Raw genomic sequence first — 23,674 nt, forward strand, 5'->3', positions numbered from 1 at the left:
ACATGAGTCAAATTCTGATTGATTCTTCTTTCTTCACTTCAATTGCTTGCCCCCCCCCCCCCCCCCAACCCCAACCAAAGGGCCAACCTTCTGCTGTGTGGCAGCTGACCTGAGAGTTGACTTGAATCTGGTAAGGGCTCCTCTCGGGATTGGAGGCTGTGTTGCCAGGTACTTCTGAACTTTGCTGAAGCAAAGTCTGTCTCTCCTCATGTACGCACATGCAGGCCTGCATTGCCCATTGCCTTGTCTCTTCTTTAATTGCGGAGAGAAGATATCATTCTTTAACATAGCAAACAATGTACTTGGCACAGGAGATAAGTCTGTCACGTATTGCAGTTTGTCAGATGTCCAGCATCTCTATATTTCTGAAATACAGGCCAAGGGTCCAAAGTAGTAAGAATTAATATTGCTGTATGGACGGGAATCCTACGGATGGGATTCGCTCTGTGTACCCAGCTACTCTGCCTCTCCAATCTCTAATGGACTCTCTAACGCTAACGGGGTACCCGCTCCTCGGGGGCCTCACTTGCTTTCCAGGTTGCTATCGGGAAACCGGTACTCGCTCCTCGAGGGCCCATGTTCCCTGACTCGCTGCCTACTCCCACCTTCTCTTCTACCTGGAAGGATTCGCCAATCTTCAACATCAGTGAGTACTACCATCTTCACCTCAGAGCTGTTCCCTGGAACCAGGCACTCGCTCCTCGAGGGCCTGCCTCCATTCCAGCCCCAGTGGCATCTCCGTGGAACCGCTGCGTGAGTACATCATCTGCAAGCCTCCCAGCTCTCAGGGTTCAGATACTCGCTCCTCAAGGGTCTGCTCTCCCTACCCTGGGGATCTCCATACTGGGGTCTTGTATATTCTCCACTGTACTCATTCTCTCAGTTCTTTCCACTGCAGCACTGCTACCGGAGGAGTCGCTGTTCCAGCGCCTGAGGGATACCAGCCCTGCCGGGCTATTCCAGCTGCTCACTACTGCCACCTCTGGTGGCTTCCTTACACAGTCTAATAAAAGATCAAACTCTGTGTTTTGTGTGTCCTGAGCTAAGCCTGACCTGTGGCCCTCACGGGACTTCCCCCCCTGTGTGCGTAGTCAGCTGCCATAGTGTCCAAGGGTCCACCCAAACCTCACAGTTTACAACAATGATCCCTTTTAAAAATATGTATTGCCCACATTCAGGCCATATACATCCCTATCTGGCTCGTTTTAGGTGTGTAAGCCTTTTGAAAATTCACTTTTAAGTTTGGTTTTCTATGTTTCTGGTGCCTGTTCCTATCTGAGTTATCTCATAGGATACCTCTACTTCTTCTCAATAGCACTTTGGAAAGCAGTGCATTATGTTATGCTCATTTCATTGTGGCTTTCACTTGTGTTGGATATGTTTTTTGGGGGGGGGGGGGGGGGGGGGAGTGTGGTATTGCACTTTTTGGAACATATTCCTGTAGTGACTGTTATGGATATTTTTTAACTGAAAATGGTAAAATTATTTTCCAGGAAAGAATATTCAGACTGTGAAGTTACCTGTGGATAAGACAACCTCATGTTGTTTTGGGGGAAAGGATTATTCTGAAATGTATGTGACTTCTGCTAGTGATGGAATGGATGACCAATGGACAGCAAGGCAGCCTCAGTCAGGAGGTATTTTCAAGGTGATTATGTTTTTTTCTTCAGTGTTTCAAGCTCTAAGAGATATTTCACTTAGAGTTCTATATCTACATACTGTAGCTGTACATTGATCTTTCCAAAAACGTTGATTCACTAAAGTATGGTAATGTTTTAATGTGAAAAATGTGCATTAGTGAGTAGCCCACTTCGAAGAAAATGGAATGTTTTGTAAATAATGTGCTTTATGTCCTACTGAGAAATAGTCTCCAATGGGCTTTTATGGCATATATGCCATCTTTATTTGGATCTCTACACTTGTATTTGCCACAGCATTTCAACTTAACCTACAGTACCTGAATGTAATCTTTTTTGAAGTGCCTAAAAACGCTTAATATAAATTAAATAAATTATTAACTGACTCAAACTTTTAACAACAATGATTTCTACAATTTTCCAACCTAATATGTTTAAAATTTTGTTATTTGTTCTTTTTTATTGGGGGGACTACTGGCAAGTCCATCAAAAGTTACTTCAGTTTTATTGCAGTGTAAAACTTGTTCAATATTTATGAATGAAAATTCCCCTATATTTTCAGTGGGTGTACAGAGCAATGTAAACGAGAAGATTTTTGCACTGGAACAAAACTTTCATAAGATTGCACCATCAAACCAGGATGTGTGATATGTTATGGGAAATTCAATTTCAGTCTGTGTTTTTTTTTTAATCATGGTATTTGATTGGTAATTTTTGATCCAAAAAATGAATCCTGGTAAAAATCTAAGTACCTGTTCTACTTTATCTCTACTGCATATATTCCAGCTCAAGTTTACAGAAGAAAAAGGCTCCAATGATCTGTGCAGTTTGTCTCTCTGATTTCTGTACCTGTCCCAATATTTTGAATCATAATTTCTCAGGGTTTTTTTTATAGGGTGACAATATAACTCTAGTTCTATTAAAAAAAAAAAAAAAAAAGGCTAAACTATTCCTGATTTTACTTGTTCAAAGAGATGCAGTCATGTTTTTCTTTGGGAAATCAGAACTATGTTTCCATCCGTGCAATGGAATAAAACCAGGACTGGCTCAGTCTGAACCTTTTGACATTGAGTTATGTAATCACCTGACTTATTTGACATATAGACAGTTTTATATCATTTCTTTATATCAAATTATGAGCTTCAGCTTAGAAACCCAGAAACATAATGGCAGAAAAAGACCATACAGTGTTAGGAACCCCGTCTGCTCGGACCCGCAACTGGGTCCCCTCACCTGCACCAGCCGGAGGCCCGGCTCGGCCGCCGCTCCCGGCCACAAGCTCCGCCCGCGGCCTGCTCTTGAGGCGCCCTGAATGCCACCGACTCCAGCTCCTCGTGATTGTCCCCCTAGGCGCGCATGCCGAGTCACAGAATTTAAAGGGCCAGCGGTGGGAAAGTTCCTCGCGGCCCAGGCTGATGACATCAGGCTAGATGGGTATTTAAACCCTGCCTCTCTGCTCTCCTGAAGAGTGTGTTGTCTGTGTTCCTGATTCCTGGTTCCTGACTCTGCCTTGCTTCGTTCCTGATCCCCGGCTCCAGCGTTCCTGTTCCTTGCCTCCGATTCCTGCCTTGCTTCTCGTCCCCTGGATTGCTTTCTCGGTTCTGACTCCTTGCCTGGTACTTTACACTGCTTGATCGCCACCAGCCTCTACACCTGGACCCCTCTGATGCCACTTCTCTTCACCTAATGGTTCCACATCAGGAAGACCCGCTCCTAAGTCCTGCCAGCCCTGGTACCCAAGGGCTCAACCTGCGGGGAAAGAGGGCTGGTATAGGTGAAGCTCCTGTTGGGTCTTCCTCCTCAGTACTGCCGCCCCCTGGAGGTAGCAACAACCTTGTCTCTGCTCAAGGGTCCACTTTCCTAACATACAGCCTATCTAGTCTGCCCATCCACACAACTTCTCAACTCTAAAATCCCTACCACTCCTTCAGCAGTCCCCTGTTCTTGTCCCATGCTTTCTTGAATTCAAATACTGTCCCTTCTCCACACCTCCAATAGGAGGCTGTTTCATTCCATTCATACTTCCTTAAAGATGAATTTTAAAAATGTTGTGCATGTAAAATTTAGCATATTCATGCATGTAAGTAGCCTCTGCTCATGTATTCCTTATTTTATGAACGTCACAAATACGCACACGTTTACTTTCGCACGCACATATATACGTACAAAAACAGGCAGTCTGGGGGTGTTACAAGGTGGGGTTATCAATTACGCATGTAAGTTGCTATTTTAAAAGATATTTATACATGTACATTTTCAAACTTGCATATTTTTACACCTGCTTTCACTTACATCTGGTGTAAGTTATATTAAGCGTGTTTATTGTGCAGTACTGACAGGGAGGGTGGACTTGAGGGGAGCTCAGGCTGAAGAATCAGAAGGGTCTCTGTGAACTGATGGACTAATTGGTAAACTGGTTACTTTTCCCCCATGCATGCATTTTTTTAAAATTTGCCAACTTAGACCTGTAAATCGGGACTTGCGCAAGAAAGTCCTAGTTTACTTCCACCCATAAAATATACTCATGTATATATTCAAAATATATGGGTAAAGTACGCACATTCGATCATTGATATATATGTAGTTTTGATGCATTACATGTATTCATGATAAGCCTATGTACATGCATATGTTGTGAGGTAGAATTGCACACATTTTATAAAGTGTGCATATATATGCATGTATTATAAAATACTGTAACAAACATGCGTATGGCCACATGCACATATAAAATGTGCATGTGGAGGCAGTGTATGCAGATTTATTTCATGCATATTCATTGTGGATATCCTGAAAATCTTGACTGGCTGAGAGTCCTCCAGAACAGGTTTGGGAATCACTGCTCTATGGTATACCTTTTTAGATCTTTCAATGTGGCTCCGATGCATTACAATGAAAGCTACTGATCATTTTTCGTAGTCACTCTCTGGACCAACTTCATCCTGTTTATAAACTTTTGAATGTTTGATCTCCAGAATTATACACAGTATTCCAAATGAAGTCTCACTTGAGACTTATACAGGAGCAATATTGCCTCCTTTTTTCTGCTGACCATTCCTCTCCCAATGCACTTAAGCATCTTTCTGGCTTTTGCCGTCACCTATTCCACCTGTTTGGCCATCGTGAGATCATAAGATATCGCACCCAGATCCTGCTCTTGCTTCATGCATAGAGGAATATTATGCCCTGTACTGGCCCATTCCTTTGATATTTTGCAGCCCAAATGCATGCCTGCATTTTTTAGAATTAAATCTTACTTGTCAGACTCTAGACCATTCTTCAACTTTCGCTGGATCCTTCCTAATGTTTTCCACACCTTCCTGGCTGTCTGCCTTGTTACAAAAAAGAACATAAGAAATGCCATACTGGGTCAGACTAAGGTCCATGAAGCCCAGCATCCTGTCTCCAACAATGGCCAATCTGTATCACATGAAGTAGACCTATTTTGCTCCCTGGGACAGCAATAGCTTTCTTTACCTGGCTAATAATGTTTTACATAAGATTTCCTATACTGGGTCAGATCAAAGTTTCAACAAGCCCAGGTTTATCCATTCCATTCCACTCATTATTTAATAGACATCTGTCATATCTCCTCTTAACTGCCTCTTCTCCAAGCTAAAGAGCCCTCACCTCTCTAGCCTTTCCTCTAGGAGAATTGTTCCATCCCTTTTAACATTTTGGTCACCCTTCTCTGTTCCTTTTCTAATTCCACTACGTCATCTTTGAGATGGGGTGACGAGAAGAACTGTACATATTACTCAAGGTATGGTCACACCATAGAGCGATACTTAAGCATTATAATATTCTCTGCTTTATTCTCCATTCCTTTCCTAATAATTCCTAGCATTCTGTTTGCTTTCTTGGCTGCTACCACACTCTGAGCAGAGCATTTCAACATATTATCTACTATCAGACTCTCATGAGGTACTTCAATCACTTTCTGAAAATCCAGATACACTATATCAACTGGCTCACTTTTATCATATGTTTAATCACACCTTCAAAAATGTAAAAATTGGTGAAGCAAGATTTCCCTTGGCTCAATCCATGTTGGCTTTGTCCCATAAAATTATGCTATCTATATGTTCAGTATCTTTGTTTAGAATAGTTTCAACCACTTTTTCCTGCACAGACAGGCTCACCAATCTGTAGTTTTCTGGATCACCCCTGGAACCCTTTTTAAAAACTGGTATTACATTGGCCACTCTCCAATCTTCAAGTACTGTAGCTGAATTTAATGATATTTTACAGATTACTAACAGCATACAATTTCATTTTTCAATTCTTTCAGCATTATGGGATATATACCATCTGGTCCAGATGATTTGCTACTCTTTAGTTTGTCAGTTTGTCTTAGTACATCTTCCAGGTTCACTGAGATTTGTATCAATTCTTTTTAATCATCAATTTTAAATATTACTTCTGGCATAGGTATCTTATATCTTCCTCAGTAAAGACCAAAGCAAATAATTCTTTTTTATTAACTTTATATTTATTAATTTTCAATATAATCAATAAAGTATTCATTTTGTACAGAAACGTGATAGAAAAAGAAAACATCACAGCAAAACATAACAAATAAAGGAAAATTAATATCTATTTCATTGTCCCACAATGCAAAGAGGGGAAGGATACAGAAATATAGGAGAGAAAAAGGAAATCAACTAAAAGAAACCACAATAGCATGACCTGAATTATCCTTAACTGCCATCTAATTGGATACCACATTAGAGGGATCAGATGTTAACAGCAATTTCTTTGAATCAATGAAATATTTCAACTGCTCTGGCATAAAGAAAACAAAGTAATCATTGTTAAACTTAAAAATACATATTCATGAGTATCTCAGCAAGAATGAAGCACCTAAGGCCCGAGTCTCCTGATGTAAGGGTGTCTTGGGTTCATATTCTGTCAAGTTGTTGTGTCCGTGCTTCTTCTCGCCCCTCACTCCACCCTCTCTACCTTGGGAGCGACTCCCTTCGGCTCTGATGGACAGATGCAGCCACGGCTTCTCCCTACCTCTTGGTCCCGGTGTCCCCGAGCTGGCTTTACGCTATGGATCTGCCATGTTCCTGATGACGTAAGGGCGCGCGTGCGCCAGACTTTGTACCAGCAAGGGCGCGAACCTCGGGGGCGTCCCCTCAAAGTGACGTCATCCATTTCCACTTTAAAAAGTCTTTGTTTGCTAACCTTTAACGAGTTAGCAAGGAACTCCAACAGGACTTGCTTCGGCAGTCCACGTTACTTGCAACAACGATCCGAGTCAGCTAGGGGAATCCTTCTCCACTGCTCGGCCTTTTCAAACTTACCAGGAGTACCCGCTCCATGGGGGCTCCGCTCTCTCTTCTTGATTTCAGATTGCCAAGACGGGATCCGGTACTCGCTCCTTGAGGGCCTACATCCCTGCATACTCGGAAGACTCCTCATTGCCTGGAAGCGATCGCAGACGTGAACACAGTGAGTTCTATTGTAGATAGGAATCAGTACTTACTCCACGAGGTCCTACATTCCTATAGCTCTGAAGAATCCCTCCCGTCCAAGACGTTATCGCAGGTAACGGAGATCAAGAGTTATATTGGCAAGATTGCAAATATGAACCGGTACTCGCTCCATGAGGGCCCATGTTCCTAGAATCCTTTACAGACTCTCTTCTACTCTAGAAGCCTTTTCATATACAGCTATTGCGAGTTCTTATTCAGACTGTTTATAGGAACCAGTGCTCGCCTATGGCTCCTGTCCTGAATATACTGAAGACCCTCTGTGGCATAGAGACCATTGCAGACATCTACTATTGTGAGTGTACCATCTTGTATCCAGTATACCCTGTCTACTCACTACTTCTAGTCTCTCTCTACAGCTCAGCGAACCAGAGATTATATTCCAGTATCAGAAGGACTTCAGTCTTGCCGAACACATTGACTCACTACTGCCACCCCTAGTGGTCCAGCTTCCAGCTTAATAAAGAACTATTTGTGTTTATTTCATATTCTAGCCTAGCCGGTGGTTCCTCTCAGGATCTCCTCCTGGGGGCGCTGTCATCTACCATTGGCCCAGGGATTCACCATTTCCTCTAAGTGGTCATTCCTTACACTACTATCCCTCTGTGGGAGCCAACCACTACCGACCACTACCACCGCTTACGGAAGTATTATATAGATAGCTACCTTCTCTCTCTTTGGGACTTGCCAGCAACCTATATATAACAGATTGCTACTCCGTAGCGGAGGCATGATAGATTGCTATCTCAATAGCGAAGTACAATATATCTATTGTTAGCTCCTCTCCTCAGAAAAGTATCATTGAACAGAATGCCAACTCCTCTTCCTTGGGGAGTTGATCCATCAGAGATTGCTACCTTCCTTCTTACAGGAGCATCTAACAGCAGTTCGCTAACAAGATTAGTAACTCCGCCTTCCTGGTGGGTAAGCACTACAGATAGCTAACTCCTCCCTTCTGGAGGAGCAGATCATGACAGATTGCTAACTCCTCCCCCTTTCAGGAGAATAGCAGAATAGATTGAAGGAGGGAATCTTTAATAAGTCCAAGACCTAAGCCTCTGCGATCACATATGTATTATATTTACGCTCTTTGAGACATTGTTTTCTGTACAAATGTTAAATGTTATTCTGCTTGTTTTTGGTTAATAAGATATTTTATTTTAGTTCTTTGTAATTGTTTCACATTTGAAGCTCTGTCAATGTTCAATGTAATTGCTTTCATTTACTGAAGCACTGTTTCTGTTCAATGTAAACCGAACTGATTTGTAAACCCTTACAAGAATTTCGGTATATAAAACTGTTAAATAAATAAATAAATAAATAAGGACTACATTTATAGCTCTCTCTCTCTCTCTCTGCAGGACCACATGTCACACATTATGCTCCTAAGAGAAAATGTACTAGTGTGAGAACAATAATTTTTTATAAAGACAGAGCAACTCAATAATCAGATGAAAAAAATATCCAGAAAAGAATATGCTTATTATATATGAGCAAATGCTCATCTTTTCTAAAATGGATACAGAAAGAAAAAATTGGTTATTCTTACCCATACAGATTAATGCAGGTCTCCAAGACTGTTATTCCCTGATGCAGCAGATATAAGACAGCAGTCCCATGCTCACAATTCACATTATATTTATATGTTTCTAATTGTTTATAGATTTGTAGTCTTATGGACTCACTTCTCAGAAATGTATACACAGTGGCTTATAGAGTCTGTTTACAAATTTATAAAGGTGGCATATATAGTCTACTTACATCATCATCATCCAAATATGTTTGGCTGTATGCCTAGTCTTTCTACATTGCTCCATTACAGTTATATTATTAAGCACTGACAATAAGACCTTGTTGCCACATTGCCGATATAAAGCTTCTAATAATTAGGTACTGATCTATAAGCTATTTTTTTTATTTATTTAAAAAACCTGTTTCTTTAATGACAAAAAAAATCAATGGCTCACAAAGAACTTTGTTTTGAGTTGCAGTCTGAGATGCCTGCCAGCTCTTTATTTATTTATTTAGGTTTTTTTATATACCGGCATTCATGAAAAAATCACATCATGCCGGTTTACATTCGAACAAGGTGTGCAAAAAATACAAAACTGAATTTAGTGCAGAGGAGTTGCAGTTACAATGAAACAGGGGTACTGGAACTGGGACAAGAGAAAAAACAGTAGAAGGTTAAACTCATAAATTAGTAATTATTTACAGAACCGGAGTGGCTACATTCTTTGACTAGATGGTTGTGATTCAGTTGTGGTCTGGGAAGGCTTGTTTGAAAAGCCAAGTTTTCAATCTTTTTTGGAAAGTTCTAGCTGAACATGTGTAATCTTGGGGAAAGTTTATAGCAGTTCCTGCTGGCAAAGTGTTTGTGAGAAACTGAATTATCTTTTTATAGTCCTTTTGTGGATGTCTAGGCCACATACGGAATCCCATATCAGAGACTGATTTTTGCATTGCTCTACTCTGTATCAAAGGTGAATTAAAGGGCGGTATTGGTCTTTTCTTAAAGGGTTTCTTGACATTAACGTTTGAGACCCCCATGATACCCATGACACCCCCTCCATGCAGTCCGATGCCTCTGAATCACTTAAATCTATCAAGGCCTGTGTAGGTTTTACCTCCTTTCTCGAACTTATATGCTTCCTGTTTAGGAACCTCTCTTGATTTGTTTCCTCTGAGCTGGAACCAGTTAGGACTACAGTTAGGAGTCCGTTTTTCATAAGGTGGTTGAGTTACCCTTCTTGATTGCTTAGATTTCAGTTTATCATTCAGTTTAATTATATAAACTTATGTAGCTTTCACCTTTGACTCGAAAGGAAGTTTCAAGGGGTCTTCTCCCTCTAAATCAAGATATAATTCCTCACGAAATAAAATATCTTCTCCACAAGTAGGATAACTAGGATTACTAACCAATTACAACTGTCTGTACACCACTTCATTAATACCATAATCCCCAAGAGAACCTGAAAACTAAGGAAATCTACTCCTAAATTTTTTCTTATCTATCAATAAAGGTGGATGGTCATTTCCTATGATCCATACTTCAATAAGAGTGAATTTGTCATCAGAGAAAATATTCCCACCTGCATATAGGTCATAGCAGGGTGCTGTACAATGATCTAAAAATAAATCTTTACTATACATCATTATTTGAATTCCCCTTTTCATAAAATTGATCACTATCGAGTCCATCCATGAGGCTGTAGGAAGAATAGAGGCCGAGCTGTGTGAGGATTTTTTCAAATAGGTCATCAATGTAGTTGTCTGTTACCAAGACAAGTCTCTTTCATGTCTGTCGACAATATCTCCCACTTTAATGAGGAATCCAGTTCTGCTGTAGTAGAATTGGCCAGGAATGGTTCCTGTCCACCTGAAGGACTTTGGCAAATTTGACCCTGGTTGTTCTCGTAGAGTGGAGAATACTAGATAGAAAATAATCATGATTATGCTCATACTGTTTATTTAGGTTCTGCCAGCTGTAAATCATGGCATATTTGGACTCTAGGAGAAATAAGCCATACATACTATGTTAAGACACAGTATTTAAGTTTTTAGACTTATAATTGCATCCTGCAGTCTTACAAATATATGTTATGCTGTATATTGGACCTTTTTGAGATATTTTTTCATGTTCAATTTCTACTTCAGCTGCTTTTTTGATTGCTAAAATTGTAGTACGTGGATATGAAGCAAGCATACCATGGGAAGTAACTAAATGATCCTTACTTTATTTTTCATGTCCCATAAAACAGCTAAAGGACCATGGATTTACATCATTCTGCTGTGTTCATGGAATGCAAGTCCTTGTTGCTCTGAGTTGTTCGAGGCAGCCATATTACAAACTTTAAAAGAATAGCAAAGAAGATTAAAATTCCAATAACAAATATTATTGGTTTAAGGTAAATAGAATACCTATTATTCTTCCCAGAGTTCCAGATAGGTTAGTACTCACACCTTTACTTAGTGATGAAATTCCTTGTGCTGCAAGTGGATATACTTCCTGAAGAGCTTCACCTAATTGGTTTATCCATCTTGGTAGATCTCCTTCATGCAGATCCAGCCTCAGGAGTTCAGTGTTTGTCTTTAAAGACTTGCTGGATAGACTCCCATGTTGAATACAGTGTAATTTGTTTTCCTTTTTAAGTCGTGTGATTATTCCATATTTCTGCTTTATTTATAGCATTTTGATGTTTCTAGGCCATAGTTCTATGGGTTGAGACTTCTCTGCTGACCTCAACATTAATGCATATTACAGCTGCACAATTAACTATAATGCAAACTTTCATGGGCAAATAAGGTGTTAGTTAATATATACAAAAGAATACACATCTGCTTTGTTAGCAACCCTTCTAAACACAAGTAAGAGATAGCAGGAGAGGTTAAGACCAATTAAAACAAGATAGATTAAGGAAACTGCAAACTGAAAGGTAGTGCAGCCTTATCTCTTCATACTTGCAAAGTTAATTTCATTTAAAAAACATATAGAAATATAGAAATGATGGCAGAAAAGGACCAACGGTCCATCTAGTCTGCCCAGCAAACTTATCGTAGTTTCTGCCTCATCATACAAGTCACCCCCATACTTATCAGTTTCCCAGACCATCAAAGTCAGGGCCCTTGTTGGTTGCTGTTTGAATCCAATTCCCCGTCACCTCTTGCTGTTGAAGCAGAGAGCAATGTTGGAGTTGCATCAAGAGTTTCAGGCTTATTGGTTAAGGATAGTAACAGCCACATCAGCAAGTTACCCCTATGCTTATTTATTTTCCCAGACTGCAAAATTCAGTGTCCTTGTTGGTTGCTGTCGGAATCTAATTCCCCTTTCCTCTTTTCCCCCTGCCGTTGAAGCAGAGAACAATGATGGAGTTGTATCGACAGTATGAAGGCTTATTGGTTAAGGGTAGTAACCATCACACCAACAAGTTACCCCCATGCTCTCATTTCTTCATTTACATCCTCCAGCCTTTAGGGATTCACAGTGTTTATCCCATGCCCCTTTGAAATCTTTCACTGTTTTTGTCTTCACCTCTGGAAGGGCATTCCAGGCATCCACCACCATCCTCTCCATGAAGACATATTTCCTGACGCTGGTTCTGAGTCATCCTCCCTGTAGTTTCATTTCGTGACCCCTAGTTCTACTGATTTCTTTCCAGTGGAAAAAGGTTTATTGATTGTACATCATTAAAACCTTTCAGGTATCTGAAGATGTGTATCATAACTCCCCTGCACCTCCTCGCCTCCAGGGTATACATATTTAGGTCCTTCCACCTTTCCTCATAAATCATTTCATGGAGACCACCCACCATTTTGGTACCCTTCTCTGGACCAGCTCCATTCTGTCTGTTCCTTTTGAGATACGGTCTCCAGAACTGAACACAGTACTCTAGGTGAGGCCTTCACAAGGACCTATACAAGAGGACCATCACCTCCCTTTTCTTACTAGTTATTCCTCTCTCTATGGAGCACAGCATTCTTCTGGCTTTAGCTATCACCTTGTCACATTGCTTCACAGTCTTCAGATCACTAGACACTATCACCCCGAGGTCCCTCTCTTGCTCCGTGCACAACAGCCTTTCACCCCCCATCACATTCAGCTATTTTGGATTACCGCACCCCAGATGATGGGGTGACTAAAGAATTGGATCAAGGAAGAGCGCTTGATGTGATCTACTTGGATTTCAGCAAAGCTTTTGATACAGTTCCACATTGGAGCTTGGGAATAAAATGAGAAGCTTGGGAGTGAGCACCAAAGTGGAGTGCCTCAAGGATCTGTGTTGGGAACGGTTCTGTTCAATATCTTTGTAAGTGACATTGCATAAGGGATAGAAGGTAAAGTATGTCTGTTTTGCGGATGATACTAAGATCTACAACAGAGTGGACATACTGGAAGGAGTAAAGAGAATAAGACGTGATTTAAGGAAGCTTGAACATTGGTTGAAGATATGGCAGCTGGGATTCAATGCCAAGAAACAAAACTCTGTATGCAGAACTGTGCACAAAGACAGCTCTTCAAACAAATATCTAATCTTTTTTTTGTTTTGTTTTGTTTTTGCTGTCTAAGAAACAGCCCCCAACTAATTCCCTACCCTATAATTCCATCTCCCCCACTTACAGTGCCATCGATTGTTGCCAGAGGACATTCATCAAGTCATCGGAGTCTGCAACACAGTACACAAAAAATTATGAAAAATTGTTCAAAATTGAAATACATAGGTAAAAACTCTATTCATATCTTTTGCAGTCATCCCATACTATAATCCACCATCCTACCCATTCCTATCAGGAAGTATACAGTAGAGAACAGACCAAATGATAAGGATGAAATACAGATCATGAATATGAATACGTGATGATAAGCCAAAGTAAACACATCTGCAAAACAACAGAAAGCAACAGTATAAGCAACAATAGCCAAAGTTGCTCTCTCAGGAAAGTCCCATGTACACCATAAGGATAAGGATCCCAAAAATAAAAGGGCAAAATAAAAGAAAAAATACAATGAGAAATTATTCTCTACCAATATTACAAACTAGTATTGTCCTCAATTTGCTGCTTATTCCACCATAGTATATAGGATGACCATGTTTTTTTCAAATTTGGAAATTATGTTATAGCTGAAATTTTTTCTAGTCAATAGCATCTGTGAACTTTGAGAAGAACTGCACTCAATGTGGGAGTATCCCTGCTCTTCCAGTTTTCAGCAGTCACACATCTAGCTGCAATAAAAATTTGCTGACAAAGCTTCTGCAGCGGTTTCTTAATTCCCCCTACCAGGTTATTTAATAAAATATATTTGGGATCAAGAACATGTTCAGTGCCCATCACCAAGGAAACCCAACTAGATATCTGCTTCCAGAAGTCACAGATCATCCCACATTCCCACCATATGTAAAAAAACTGATCCCAACTCACCACACCTCTCCAACACTTAGCATCCACTTGGGGAACATTTTATGCAACCGCTCGGGTGTTAGGTACCATTGCAATAGTACCTTATAACCATTTTCCTGTAGCACAGCTGAGATGAAGCATTTACCCATATGAAGAAAGGCCAAATCCCACTCCTCTGTACTCAGGCGTGCTTCCAAATCGCTATCCCAAACCCGAATATGCCCAGGAGGCACTTGAGTTTCTCCATTCAATATGTTATATAATTTTGAGGTAAACCCTCTTAGGATATCAGCCTTGTCACAGGCAAGCGAGAGCCCAGAAACAGACAGAGGTGAGGGCTGGCAGCAAACAAGGAGATACCATGGAACAGTTCAGAGGTCAAGGCAGGCAGCAGACAAGGCAAGGTTGAAATTCAAGGCAAATGTTAAGTCCAGGTGGCAAGCAAAGAATGGTCCGGGTTCAAAATAGAAGTCAATACCATAAGATCAAGGAGAAGCAAGGCAAGAGACAAGGCTGGATGAGGCAAGACAGGAGACAAGGCTGGGCGAGGCAGGAGACAGCATAGGAGTACAGGATCAGGCAGGAACAGGAATGCTGGCAACATGTACTGTGCAGGAAGACAGGAGATCCGGTGCTGAGGCGAACAGGATCTGTGCTATAGGGGATTAGTGACAGAGGGAGACAGTGATGGGGGGAAAGCATCATGTGCCGCAGGTACCTTCATGACACTTTTTTTTTTTATTAAGCGGCAAGATTGCCTGCCACAGGGGGGGGGCAGTTCAAGAAGCTATCACAGGCTATCTAAAAAAAAGCACACAGAACACTACACCAAATGCCACTCCTGCAGTCCCTAGTCTTACAGCACTGTTCCTGACAAGAAAAAGGTTTACTCACCACCTCTAGGGCACAGGGGAGTTGGGATTGTGTAGGAGTTTTCTCATTTGTTCTGCTTCAGGGTTCCTCCTATTCCCAAGTTTGTTTTTTTTAACTTTATGCTGCTACCAGCACATGGGGCGGAAAGCAAGGCAGGAGAAGAGCAGAAGAGGAGAGGCAAGTCCAGCTGCTGATCCCCTGCTACTCACCTTGGTTACCAAATTGCAAGAAGAGGAAAAAAAAAACCCTTCCAGGGCTGCTCAACGAGATTCCCTAGCAGTATTGGGAGTAACCGCCTAGACGGATAGTCCCCTACCCATTGTGCGGTATATAAGAACTGTAAATAAATAAATAAATAAATAAGTCCAAGGGAAGCTCTACCAGAAATTGAAGGAAAAAAAAAGGCTCTCTTTCTCCTTTCTTTCTATCTGGGAGCAGGCTATTACTGGGTATAGCAGTCCCTAGAGACTGTTTCCCCAGACGCCAGTAGGCTCAGCCAGACCAAGCACTACCCAGGGCCCTGGGACCTTACTAAAGATTTGTCCTCATGCAACTGCTGGAGACAACTGGCAAATGCCTAAGGCCACATATCCCCTTATAGTGGGACTTAACGTCACAAGGGGAAAAGGTATGTTCTCTGTCTCCGGCAGCTCTGGAGGGGAAAATTGCTGTAGCAGGAAGATAAGGAACATACTGAGAATCCATCAAGCCCAGAATCCTGTTTTCAGCAGTGGCCAATCCAGGTCACAAGTACCTGGCAGGATCCCAACCAGTAGATAGATGCCATGTTGCTAATACCCAAGGATACATAGTAGTTTTCTCTTAGTCTATCTGGTTAATAACAATTTATGGACTTCTGCAGGAACTTGTCCAAACCTTTTTAAAACCTAGCTATGTGCCTTTACCACATCCTATTGCAATGAATTCCACAGCTTAATTGTGCGATGAATGAAAAAGAATGTTCAATTTGTTTTAAATGAGCTACTTAAGTAACCTCATGTAGTGTCCCCTAGTTTTTGTATTTTTGAAAGAGTGAATAACTGATTCACTTTTATCTCATCTATTCCACCCATGATTTTATAGATCTTCAGCTGTCTTCTCCAAATTGAGCAGCACTAACCTCTTTAGCCTTTCCTTATAGAGGAACTGTTCCCTAAGGCACTCCACTGTTTATCTTTCTCCACTGAGAAAACCAACCATTCAGTCCTATTACTCTCTGTTTACTACCTTTTAACCAGTTTCCAATTCACAATAGGAAATTTTGTCCTAGCCCTTGACTTTTTATTGTACTCAAGAGTCTCTTACGGAGGACTTTGTCAAATACCTTCTGAATATCCAAAAACACTATATCCACAAGCTCATCATACTTCACATTTAACCCCTTCAAAAAAATGTAGCAGATTTGTGAGTCAAATCTCCCCTTGTATAAATTCATGCTGGCTATGTCCCATTAAACCACATCTCTCTATATGTTCGCTAAGATTTTATTTTAGGAATAGTTTCTATGATTTCTCCTGGCACTGATGTGAGGCTTACTAGTCTATAGTTTCCCGAATTACTCCTGGAGCTCTTTGATGACTTTTTTTTTCTTAAGTCCTCATCTCTGCTGTGTTACTATTTTGTCATGTTCTGTAATAATTGGTTATATGTTTGCTTTGTACGTCGCCTAGTACCTCGGCATAGGCAATTAATACATTTTTATTAAAGATAAAAAAGAAAGAAAAGTAATAATTTGCAATTTCATTTTTTAGTTCTTTCAGAACTCTGGAGTGTAAACTATCTGATCCAAGCAATTTGCTAATCTTTAGTTTGTCAGTCTGCTCTATTGTATCATTCTGATTTGTTTCAGTTCTTCCAAATCACCACCATTAAATACCGTTTCCAGCATGGGCATCTTCTCAACATCCTCTTCAGTAAACACCAAAGCAAAGAATTAAATTAGACTTTCCATTATGGCTTTGTCTTCCCTAAGTGCCCCTTTAATCCATGCTCATCTAATGGTCCAACTAACTCCCTGCTTTGGATATATTTACAAAAGGTTTTGTTATGAGTTCTTGCTCTACGGCCAGCTTCTTTTCAAATTCTCTTGTTGCCCAATATTTTACATCTAAATTGCTAATCCTTATGCTTTGTTACCTCCAAAGTGAATGAAAATCTATCACTGAATAAACAGCTAAATGCAGGTATTGAACAGGTGTCACTTAGAAATATGCTGGGGAAAAAATTTGTTTTGCTTTTGTCTTTAGTTATTGGGGGGTTTTTTCCATTAATTTAGTGTTTTAAATAAATAAGCATTTATTTAAAAAAACAAAAATGAACTTAAAAAAGTAACTGGGCCTCCTGAGGTCTCCCTACAGCCCATCCCTCCCACCTGAAAAAAATGGCAGGGCAGGGATCCTCCCCAGCTCCCATTTAACTAGTTTGGGGTGGATCCGATGAGAAGGCATAGGCCAAGGCCAAACCTTTGGCCTTGCATAGGTTTAGGTCCCGGCAGGACCCTTCAACTATGGCCTAGGCCCCATGCTTGGAAGCATGGTCCCAATGCCGGGGCCTAGGCCAGACACTGGTCATCAGCCTAAGCTTAAGGTCAGTCCCAACACTAGGACCTGGCCCTGAGGCCCAGGCCCAATACCTAGGCCTTGATCTAGGCCCAGGCCTTATGTTGGGTCCTGATTTCAGGGCTTCGGTCTAGGCCAAGGCCCAGGCCTGACACCGGGGCCTGATGCTGGGGCCTCGGCCTAGGTCCAATACTAGGTCCTGTTACCTAGGCCCAGAGGCTGGAGACACAGACACAGAGCTCTTCTTCTTTCTTCTGTCTTCTTACAATAACAATGTCCACTTGAGGATGCGCCGACGTAACTAAACTCTGGTCCTTACCTCCTCAGTGAAGGATACCATTTTGTTGTACAGCAGTTTAAATGAAATGCCCTACATAAAAACGGTGCCGTTCGCTAAGGAGGAAGGCATTGGAGTTATGTTACTCCGGTGTGTCCTCAAGCGGATGTTATTTCAATGAGAGAGAAGAGGAGCACTGTGGCTTGATCATCAGCCTCCAGAACTAGGCCTAAGCCAAGGCCCTGATCTAGAGACTGGGCCTGGTCCTAGGGTTAGCCATCGGGACCAGGTCTCCAGGCTGGGTCCCAGCATCGAGCCTGGCCCTAGGTGTCTGGGCTGGGCTGTGGCATCAGCACCATGACAGATACTTTAAGTGGGGGCTTGGAAATTTCTCAACCCCAGAAAACATTTCTGGGCTTGGTCAAGTTTCTAGAGGAAAAGTCCATAAACCATTATTAAGGTAGAATTGCAGAAATTTACTTTTTTATTTTATTTTAATTAATTTTCAGCATATACAAGTAGGATAAACCTTACTATAAGTAAATGAAAATGACATACCATAAACAGAGATTGTAACATTCACAGAAATCCACACTGGATATTACATTTTCTATATAAGAAATACAGTTGAAAGCTGGGGCTCGAATATTGCGGGAGATATTCAATAATCTGAAAAAAGAAAAGGAAATCGGCTTAACATGTTATGACAATACATCTCATATAAATCTTCTGACCTAGGGATTGCTAGGAGTTAACATACAAATACTCCTAGAATTAATCAAGGATTTGAGTTGTTCTGGAAGGAAAAACAAAAAGTATTCATTAGTGGAGCGGATGATACACTTACAGGGATATCTTAACAAGAAAGAGAAACCAAGTGCTACAATCTGAGATTTTAATGCAAGGAAATCCTGTCTCCTTTCTTGTGTAGCTCTAGCAAACTCTGGATATATACGAATCTCTTGACCATAAAATTAATATTAATATTCTTGCAATATCTTCTCATTACTTCACTCATTTCCCTTTCAGAACTAAATGAAACTAGAAGAGTAGCACGGTCTAATATTTCATCTTTAAAATTTTCCAGAAATTGAGTTAAATTTTCTAAAATCTCAGGACGATTACCAAAAGGTGTGTCTTTAACGGAGGCCGGAAGAAAATACATCTTATTGATACATGGAGTTTTCCCTACTTCAAATTTTAAGATATCCAGAAAATATTTTTTTAAATTAATATATGAATCCTCCCCCTCCACTTTAGGAAAATTTAGGAACCATAGATTCAAATGCCTTATATAATTCTCTACATTTTCTAATCTACGCAATGTATATGTAAGATCTTTAATCATTTTCACGTCTCGTGCTTGAATTACTGCAGTAGAAGACTCCATAGTCTCTAGTTGACTTTTAACAATGTCATTTTGAGAATCAACTTTAGCTTCCAAAGATTCCAACTTGTTTGTGAAGCTTTCTAGCTTAAGGTGTTGCTCCTTAAAGAACAGCCAAATCCTGCCACCAGGTCCCAGAGCGCTTCTAGTGTAACCACTGCAGGTTTTATTGGAAGCTGGATCGACTCATCCCCCAAACTTGGAGAAAGGTTACCTGCTTCTGCTGTGGTTTCCGCCGGTCTGGTCACTTCTCCACTGATTGCTCCAGCCTTCTCCATTGGAGTCGAGGTAATTGCAGAGGAAACCTGATCCAAAAAACCCAGAAACCTCTAAGGAGCCGAGGGAATCAAGAGCGGCAGCATTGTCCCTCCACTCTAGCCCCCTCCACCTCCAATTGCAACGGCTGCATCATCAATCTGCGCCGGGTTCAGGAGTAAGAAGTCTATGTTTCCCAGCACTAGTGGTTCTCAAAGATTTGGGGGGCTAAGGATAACCTCCCAAGGTAGTTCTAGTACTCCCTCACCAGTAACCTCGACAGTAACCAAAGTCATCCCGGGCATGTAAGATGTCAGGCGCTGACCCGACGGGAAAGCTGTGTCGGGGAGGGGGAGGGGAAGACACGCAGTTTCCCCTGTCTTTTGGAAGGCATCTCAAGGTAAAGTTCACGAAAAGGGAGAGCGCCGAGACACAACCCTGCTCACGCTGCCATCTTGCCCCAGCCCCTTTCTGAGAAATTTACTTTTTATCCCTGGTATAATCCACACAGAATCTGTTTACCCCTTGGGATCCTGCCAGGTACTTATGACCTGGATTGGCCACTGTTGGAAACAGGATACTGGGCTTCATGGACCTTTGGTCTGACCCAGTATGGCAAATCTTATGTACTTATCCTACTAATGATCTTGTCTCGACCAAGGCCCCAGTGTCAGATCCGGGTCTAGGTTAAGACCTCAGCTTTGCTCCAGGGTGTAGGCTGTGTCCCCTGCTTTGGGCCTTGGCTTCTCCCTAGGTGAGCCTGGGCCTAGGTCCGATAAATGACTTTGGTTTTCGGCTGCAGCTGATATTACCTACCGGGACCTTTGGAACCTGTTTGCCTCCACTTGCCTTGCGGGACCTGGAAGCCGGGGGAGGAGCCGGGTGAGACGCTTTAAAATCGGCGTTCCCGCTCCCCTACACTCGCTGCAGCTGATATTACCTACCGGGACCTTTGGAACCTGTTTGCCTCCACTTGCCTTGCGGGACCTGGAAGCCGGGGGAGGAGCCGGGTGAGACGCTTTAAAATCGGCGTTCCCGTTCCTCTACACTCGCTGCAGCTGATATTACCTACCGGGACCTTTGGAACCTGTTTGCCTCCACTTGCCTTGCGGGACCTGGAAGCCGGGGGAGGAGCCGGGTGAGACGCTTTAAAATCGGCGTTCCCGCTCCTCTACACTCGCTGCAGCTGATATTACCTACCGGGACCTTTGGAACCTGTTTGCCTCCACTTGCCTTGCGGGACCTGGAAGCCGGGGGAGGAGCCGGGTGAGACGCTTTAAAATCAGCGTTCCCGCTCCCCTACACTCGCTGCAGCTGATATTACCTACCGGGACCTTTGGAACCTGTTTGCCTCCACTTGCCTTGCGGGACCTGGAAGCCGGGGGAGGAGCCGGGTGAGACGCTTTAAAATCGGCGTTCCCGCTCCCCTACACTCGCTGCAGCTGATATTACCTACCGGGACCTTTGGAACCTGTTTGCCTCCACTTGCCTTGCGGGACCTGGAAGCCGGGGGAGGAGCCGGGTGAGACGCTTTAAAATCGGCGTTCCCGCTCCCCTACACTCGCTGCAGCTGATATTACCTACCGGGACCTTTGGAACCTGTTTGCCTCCACTTGCCTTGCGGGACCTGGAAGCCGGGGGAGGAGCTGGGTGAGACGCTTTAAAATCGGCGTTCCCGCTCCTCTACACTCGCTGCAGCTGATATTACCTACCGGGACCTTTGGAACCTGTTTGCCTCCACTTGCCTTGCGGGACCTGGAAGCCGGGGGAGGAGCCGGGTGAGACGATATAAAATCTTCGTCTAACCGGCGCACCGCAGCCGCCGGCGCACTGCCAAATCCGCGCGCGCCTAAGGGGCACACGCGGCTTTGCCTGGCTTAGCCTGGCGAACCTGGCCCTGGCAAGGAATCCTTTTTCATTCCAGCTGCAGCCACAAGAAGCGCTGAAAAGGAACGGTCTCAAATTGTTAAGTGCTCATTCACAAAACTCCTGGTAAGACTCTTATTGAATATATATATTTCCTTCATATTGGGTAATTTTGCTATCTCTTTGTAAATGCCACATACAAAGAGAAAAGCAAAACTGAGAGATTACTCGTCTACCCCAGAGAGGTTGACTCAACCCAAAATAGAGGACTGTTTTGCGAGAACTCCTATAATTACCCCAGAAGGGGGTGCCGCTGGAGGGGTTGACAAAGAGCAGGGTCTCCCCACCCAGGCACACGAAATATCACTGACCCCGGGGGCGCCAACAACTCCTGAGCCACCAGCTGGTCCTCGAGTGGGGATTTCACTTGGAGGAGATCCCATACTCAAAATGGATTCTTTATCAACAAGTGATCAGAGAGGAGCAGTTGGTTCAACTAGCTTCTCAGAAAGTTCACAGCTGGGCTCTATGGAACAAAGTGGAATTACATCTCCATTGGAGGGAGGGACTGGTAATATCCAGGAAGGACTCTTGGCTGGAATTTCTGTTATTACTCCTAAAAATTTTACTCTTGGAGAAATAGGAAATATGCTGGTTTCCATGCAGAAATCAATAAACAACATTGTTAATACATTGCAGGAAGTGCTAAATAAGAATGTGGTCCTTCAATCTAAGATTGAAAAAGTTGAAGAATCTGTAAATTCTGTACAACTTAAGGTAGATAAAATGGATAAAATTCAATTGAATTTAATAAAATCTGAAAAATCCCATTTTGAGAGATTAGAAGTATTGGAAAATCAGGTGAAGAAAAACAACTTGAGGATATTGAATTTTCCTAAGACTGCTTTAATAAATCCAACAGATTTATTTAAAAGTTACCTAGTTAATATCCTGAAATACACAAAGGAAGCAATACCAGCTATTGCAAGAATATACTACATCTCTCAAAATGAGGAAATGAAAAAACAAGATCAAGATAAAGATAACCAACCTGAATTAGATTTGTCAGAACTGTTAGAAAAATCTTTTGAAACCTGTATAAATACTAGAGCTACTCTCATAGTACAATTCTCTTTTACATCTGAGAGAGATTCTTTGATGAGAATATATTTTGGGCACCAAAATGATAAGTTTTACGGACAGGTTATTAGGATCTTTCCGGACATATCATATACAACAAGGGTTAAAAGAAAAGAATTTTTGGCGTTGAGAAGTGAAGCTCAGAATAAGGGAATAAAATTCCTATTAAGGTACCCATGTCAATGTATTATCATTAGTCAGGGGAACAAGTATATTTTTTCACAGGCAAGCCAGCTAAGACAATACCTGGATACCCAGTCCCTAAGTGCTACCAATGAGTTGGTTTAAAAAATGATATATAGGAGGAAATGAAAATTCTTTGTGTCTTATTTCCTTTTACTATCTGCTCTAAGACTGTTTAAATTTCCAGCTCTTCTTTTGCTTGATTTTAATTTCCTGGATGGATATTCACAGTTTGATTTAAGATTAAGTTGTTAAGTAATTCCTAGATGAATATTTCTTAAGAACTGTGTAATGTATTAATGAGACATGAAATAATAAACAATAAATTTAAAAAAAAAATGACTTTGGTTTTCATGCTTCATTTTGGAAAAACAATGAAATTTCGTTGGATTTTATATCATTTCATTTTGAAAACATAATGAAACAAAATAGGAAATGACAACGATATTTCCTATTTCGTTTCCAAGGAATGTGAATCCCTATTGTTACTACTTTTAGAAAGCTTTCCAAACATATTTGGATTAAAACAAAACAATCAAAATGAAACTGCTTGTAAGTAAGTCCTGTGCCCTTACGAACAACAGTGAAATATAGTCAACATATGCATATCAAAAACATAAGAAATTGCCATGCTGGGTCAGACCAAGCGTCCATCAAGCCCAGCATCCTGTTTCCAACAGAGGCCAAACCAGGCCACAAGAACCTGGCAAGTACCCAAACACTAAGAAGATCCCATGCTACTGATACAATTAATAGCAGTGGCTATTCCCTAATTAAACTTTATTAATTTATTAATGGACTTCTCCTCCAAGAACTTATCCAAACCTTTTTTGAACCCAGCTACACTAACTGCACTAACCACATCCCCTGTCAACAAATTCCAGAGCTTTATTGTGCGTTGTGTGAAAGTAAAGAAGCAAAATAGTTTCCATTTATCAAGGGTGGTATGGGGTGTGAGCCCTCTGTGTTGTGGCATAGTTTACTCAGCCTTGTAGGCGAACCTATGATGCTTACACCAGCAGCTGACAAATGTGTCCTGGAGTAGAACAGATTGGAGCTTTACCTATACCAGCTGCCTCACCCGCAGGACGAGCTCTTAGGTA

The 23,674-nt window shown here is 41.7% G+C and overlaps 1 protein-coding gene across 9 annotated transcripts in view; it reads left to right on the top strand.

The window, feature by feature from the left end:
* RGN (regucalcin) overlaps nt 1–23,674 on the top strand; it is a 121,827-nt gene that overhangs the window by 92,036 nt on the left and 6,117 nt on the right. For 8 of the 9 annotated variants that reach the window (XR_003856979.1, XR_003856978.1, XR_003856980.1 and 5 more), the window contains 2 exons: nt 1,494–1,648; nt 10,897–11,043. Coding sequence is in view for 1 of the 9 variants with exons in the window: in XM_029603065.1 (XP_029458925.1) it covers nt 1,494–1,648 (155 nt within the window). In the remaining 8 variants the exon portion in view is untranslated. The remainder of the gene's footprint in view (nt 1–1,493; nt 1,649–10,896; nt 11,044–23,674) is intronic. The other variant, XM_029603065.1, reaches the window with a different exon arrangement.

This window comes from Rhinatrema bivittatum, chromosome 5, assembly GCF_901001135.1.
Source record: "Rhinatrema bivittatum chromosome 5, aRhiBiv1.1, whole genome shotgun sequence".
In the NCBI taxonomy this organism is placed as follows: Eukaryota; Metazoa; Chordata; class Amphibia; order Gymnophiona; family Rhinatrematidae; genus Rhinatrema; species Rhinatrema bivittatum.